The 5,575-nt window shown below is 27.6% G+C and overlaps 1 protein-coding gene across 1 annotated transcript; it reads right to left on the bottom strand.

The window, feature by feature from the left end:
• Positions 1-604: 604 nt before the first annotated feature.
• LOC110036316 (protein YABBY 2-like) lies at positions 605-3,517 on the bottom strand (the record flags this gene model as incomplete). Its single annotated transcript, XM_020740731.1, has 4 exons — positions 605-947; positions 1,303-1,351; positions 1,656-1,779; positions 3,398-3,517. Coding segments are annotated over 4 exons (390 nt in total), but the record flags the coding sequence as incomplete, so codon positions are not given.
• Positions 3,518-5,575: the final 2,058 nt, after the last annotated feature.

The raw sequence follows: 5,575 nt of genomic DNA, 5'->3' as shown, positions 1-5,575 counted from the left end.
TTCTAAATACTAATCATATTAATTTTGATGATAATGACATTGTGGGGTTGTATTAATGTGGAATCTAACTGTTCTAGGTAGATTGAGATCATGACAATTTGAATCAGCACGTTACACAGGTTATGCATATTGAGCATAGAAACAATGAAATCACCGCTGGTGAAATTGGACAAGAAAAATGATTTAAACATAAGTTTCAAGAGATAATTTTAATTTTGTTGTGTCTTAGAACCTGATATGATATTCACATTTATGATTATAAGCTCACAAAGGAATCTTATATGCTAAAATCAATTTTTTCCATTTTATTTTCCTTCTACCTTTGTTTTTCTTACTTTTGGATAGGTTAGAAATTTTTTATTTTAATTTGACTGATTAAAATACTTTCTTTCAGTTTAAGAAAACCTGCATATGGCAGCACCTCTCACATGTAAGGCATGGTATGGTTTCACCTTTTTTTAAAATGATTTCTTCCTTGAATTTTTTGGGTTTATAGTGCTTTTTATTTATTTTAAAATTAATATATACATAGTATGCTACTTTAGGTTAATTATTGATTTCATTTTGCTTTTTTTTAGATCAATTTATCATAAAACTTACATTATAGGATTGAAATAAACTTGGTGGTTGATGGATATATGATATTTTCTATTTTTGTTTTTATTTTTTTTTTGTGAAGTATGGCTCATATTTCATTATCAACCGCTTGATCAATAAGATATGGCATCAAAACGGAAGGAAATGCAGAAGAAAGACATAATCAAGCTTTGTATGGCTCAGAATGCTAAAAGAAATTCTAAAGTAGCCGTGCATATTAATGCTAGTTGTTGATACTTGGTGTTTCTACTTCTTAACAAAACTTATAACTTACATTCTTAGCTGCGGCACTGAAAGCTTCCCTGTGGCTAATGTCAGGGTTACTTGCTTTGATTCTTTGGATCTCTTCCCTGTTAACATGGAAAAAAAAAAAAAAGAATTTTTATATAATGTCATAGCTGTTTCCAAATAGTTGGTATTTGATTTATAACCCTAAGAAGGTGTCTGGATGAGAGTAGGATTTAACATTTAAAAAATTCATAAATGCACATATCTCTTGCATTTTAGCTACTGCCTGGACTTAGTAAATTCTATGACAATTCCTGTTAAAAGGTTCTACCAAACACCCTCTAATGAATTCTTCATTTATAAAACGGGAAATAAAAATGTAATCTTTCTTACTTGTGATTTTTATAAAGTCACTTGTTTTTTAATATGTAAATGAAGTTTATAAGACTTGAAAGAGAATAGATATTATGAACTTACTTAATGAACTTGTTATAAGCTGATGGTACTCTCTGCCTCTTTTCTGGTGCTGGTTAGAAGACAAAAGGTGAAATTCAAACAGAATAATTGTTAGAGTATTTGGAAGTTACAGCTTTATTACTTTCCCTTCTTTTTTTAAATAAAAGTAGATAATTACATAATGTTCAGATTTTGTATAAAGAAAAATATTTTTTTGCACTGTTATATAGCCTAAATTTTTTTTTCCAAAATAATAAAAATCAATTAATATATTGTTTTATTAACCCCTTTTGTGCTGCATGATGAAGTAAATGAGATAAACTAGGTGACAAACTTGTTTAATAATTATTTTAACTAAGAAAATCTGTTCTTACGGCGATTTGGCAGAATTCTTTGTTGACCAACGCCAAATGTGTTGACTTCTGATGCCCTACTGCATTCAGAAACTGACCCCAGATGCACATGGAGATCCTCAGTTTTCATGTCGTACTGAATTTCCTGCCACCAAAACCCACTATGTTTCATGTTATGTTTCAAAAAAATCATAGTTAAATATATTTATCCCACGTAACTCTATATGAAAAATTATTGCATAAGTTATTGCATATGGAAATCATGTATAGAAAGAGAAATGCATATGGTATCTGACTTTTACTATGCATTAATTTTTTTTTAATTTAAAAATAAATAAATAGAACCCACTATCATGTACCTCTGTTGTGATGAACGGTGGAGAATGAAGACCGCATGCATTTTTGAATACGATGTTCGTATGCAATAAAGCATGCAGGTATATACTTCATGTTTGTATTCCGATCCTTCGAAGTTTAATAAAAATAAATCCAAACACTTTTTGTAAGTATTTAAATCTTATTCGGACATTTCTAATTTGTAGTTTTTGAGTGTTTTATGAGAAGTTTATTGGTCAAATTTAAATCGCTTATCTTCAATTAATTGCTTTTCTTTTGAATTTCTTACAAAAAATTACAAGTACATATTCATTTTTATTAGGTGCAATTTTTACACACTTTTTATATATGAATAAGCCAACTATATATATATAATTTTAAATAAAAGGAACTCCTCAGTAATATAATAATTTCATAATATATATGTCTTTTATTATGGCGTCATGATACACAAATATATTAAAATAGTTAAAAAAACTATATATATATTATTTAAAATAAAAGGAACTCTTCAGTAATATAATAATTTCATTATATATATGTCTTTTATTATGGCGTCATGATACACAAATACATTAGAATGGTTAAAAAAACATAATTTATTGATTAAGTTATTGAAGTATAACACTTCTCATAATTTTCAAACCTTGTAAAAAATACGCAATAGAAAAGACTCTTTTATGGATTATGGATGTCATAATAACATCCTATGAATTGTGTTGACATCATGTTAAAATTAGGGCGGTCAAAATAGCTCGTTATTCGCAAACAACTCATGTTTGGCTCGTTAAGAAGCTCGTGTTCGGTTTGTTTGCTAAGTTAATGAGCCGAACAAGAACTAAGATTTGTTCGCTCGTGTTCGGCTTGTTTTGGCTCCAAATACTGTTTTAAAAGAATTAATTGGGTACAAGCTACACAGATTTATAATCAATTAAAAATACTAATTAAAAAAATAGAATAAAAATTATTAAATTAGATTCAAATGATGTTTTAATATAAGCAATAGTTTTTTAATCTTTTCCCAATTCTTAACATCTTATGGATACGTGATTAGGATTGTCAAAAAGTCTTTTTGTTCGTGAACAGCTCGTGTTCGGCTCGCTAAGCCCTAAGTTATACTTCTAGTTAAAACCAAAAAAAAAAATAATAATAATGAAAAAAAAATCTTTTTTTTCTTCGAAACATATCTGACTCAAAATCATTACTTTTGCAAAAGTGAAGCCATAAGATCCATATTCAGTCATTATTGAGATAGCGCATTGGTTGGGCTTCACATAAGCCTACAGCTACTAAACAGTGAAAAATAAACTAAAGCTGACAGCAAATATTTTTCCTATAGCATGCTGAGATACTGAAATTAATCCTGCCAAAGCAGAGATATGTTAAACTCTACGCATGAAGGATTGCATATGTAAGCAAATGTTTACCTGATTATTTTGCTGAGTGTCAGTTAGAACCATACCCCTCATATCCGCTGATAAAAGATTGGAACAATGACCACATCTTACTGTAACAATATTAGACATACTGTTGCTCGGGATATTTACCTGAAATTAAATATGTCATACTATTAACAATATTAGACACAAGTTGCACAAGAAGAAAATTGATCTCTCTCTTTTTTCTCATCTCTTTTAAAACTCTCGCAGGATTATTTAAAAGCTATACAAATCACATTTTATATGACTAATCAAACAACATATTTTGATGATTATATTTTCCTAACTATACTTTTTCTAGTAAAAAATTTCTTTTTTCTTTCTTCTACGATCTTTGCATTGAATCTCAGTTATAAACTGCAAATAACTATTAGCCAGTAACCAGGAAAGGCTCAGCTGTATTTCGAACTATTCGTTGTCAAGCATTTTGGAAGAAAATTATTGTTGGAAAGTGACTTGGTAATCATGGTGATATATCTTTAGTAAACTTATTATAAACTTCCAACCAGCACATTGATATTATCTTTTCAATCTTTCCTGTAATACTTTAATCATATAGATTTTAGGTTTTCTTTGCAATATATTGAAATATCATCCAAATACATTATGAGATATATCAACACATTTTTTTTTAATATTCAAGGTTAGTAAATTATTTACTCTAGTTAAAATTATTCTTAAACATGATCAATTCATCAAAAATATTTAATCCAGACTTTAGCATATTAATTCAATTCATAGCATGATTTTGTTAACATACTTAAATTCTCGATCTTTCCCACAAGAAAATATATATAAGGTCGTAGAATGTAGATCACATTTATGAATCCACCAAATTGGCATATTTTCTTTACTTTCAGCTCTTATCATGTTCAAGAAAAAAATTACAAAAAGATCCAACATAATGGAAATAAATAAATGTTTGGTAATGATAAAAAGAAATCATTAAAATACATTTACCTTTATTCATTATGCCTAAATTTGTAATTATGCCATTCAACTCTAAGAATCTGTTATTTTTAGATTGGATACAAATTTTAAAACAACAAACCTTTGCTAATAAGCGTTAACGCACTATGAATTTTCGTGCATGTATTATTTTCTTAAATATGTTTTTATTGCTTCAAAGTTTTCCTTAATTCATTGATCATTTTCTCCAATTTTGATATCCTTCTTAAATTTTATTTTATCTCCATCAAAAATCTCTTTTACTATAATAAATAGAAACGATATTAACGTTATAATTCAAAAATTCACTTATCTACTGAGCCTAATTCTTATCAATTTTACAATCAATAATGCTTAGTTGAGGAATATCATTATGATAATCTTGAATGTTAGACCTTCTAATGTTATTATTCTATTAGCTAAAAATTGTACAAACTCTTCACCAAAAAGATTTTATAAGTAAAGAAGTAATATAAAAATTAATTCTTTTCTCTTTTGCTTCATGTTGGTATTTTATTTTTCTCTTGAACAATGAAAAAAAGATAAATTTTTTTGTTGAAAAACATACTTAAATCCAATTCTAAATAGTGAATTATATAATCCTTTACCTTTTCAGATGCCTCAAGTTATACTTTTTAGTTTACTACTATCATATATATCCAAACTTATTTAAGCATTGAATATAGAGCTAAAAACCCTCAATTCTCATAATATATCCTAACTTACTTAAACATATAACATAGAACTAAAAACCCTGAATTCCCATACTTTTAGCCTTAACGAATATTATCTCTATCATTGTTGAACTGTTTAAAGTTGTTTATGGACATCTATTTGTACAATCGGATATTATTATCATTACCCCTTATCATTATTATTCATGTAATCTAACACTATAATACATGCATGTACCTCACATTTTCTTAATAGTGATGTTGAAACTCTTTTAATGCTCATTCTGTTACAATTTACCTTTAACAATTTCATCTTTAATATAATTTAATTCTTACAATGTTATTTTAGTTACAATAGCAACAATAACACCAACAACAAGCCTTGTGGTTGGCTACATTAATATATTTTTCTCCATTATGTCCTATTGAGTGTCATATTTTCATTTAATTCTAATAAATTAAGGTAGTTTAATATACAATATGCCCAAAACTTTTAGGTTTGCATCTACCTTCCATCAGATGGACAATGTTTAATCTAATCAGA

This window comes from Phalaenopsis equestris, unplaced genomic scaffold (genome assembly GCF_001263595.1).
Source record: "Phalaenopsis equestris unplaced genomic scaffold, ASM126359v1 Scaffold205032, whole genome shotgun sequence".
In the NCBI taxonomy this organism is placed as follows: domain Eukaryota; kingdom Viridiplantae; phylum Streptophyta; class Magnoliopsida; order Asparagales; family Orchidaceae; genus Phalaenopsis; species Phalaenopsis equestris.
Note: the sequence above shows the minus strand (reverse complement) of the source record. Positions and strands in the feature narration are given on the sequence as shown.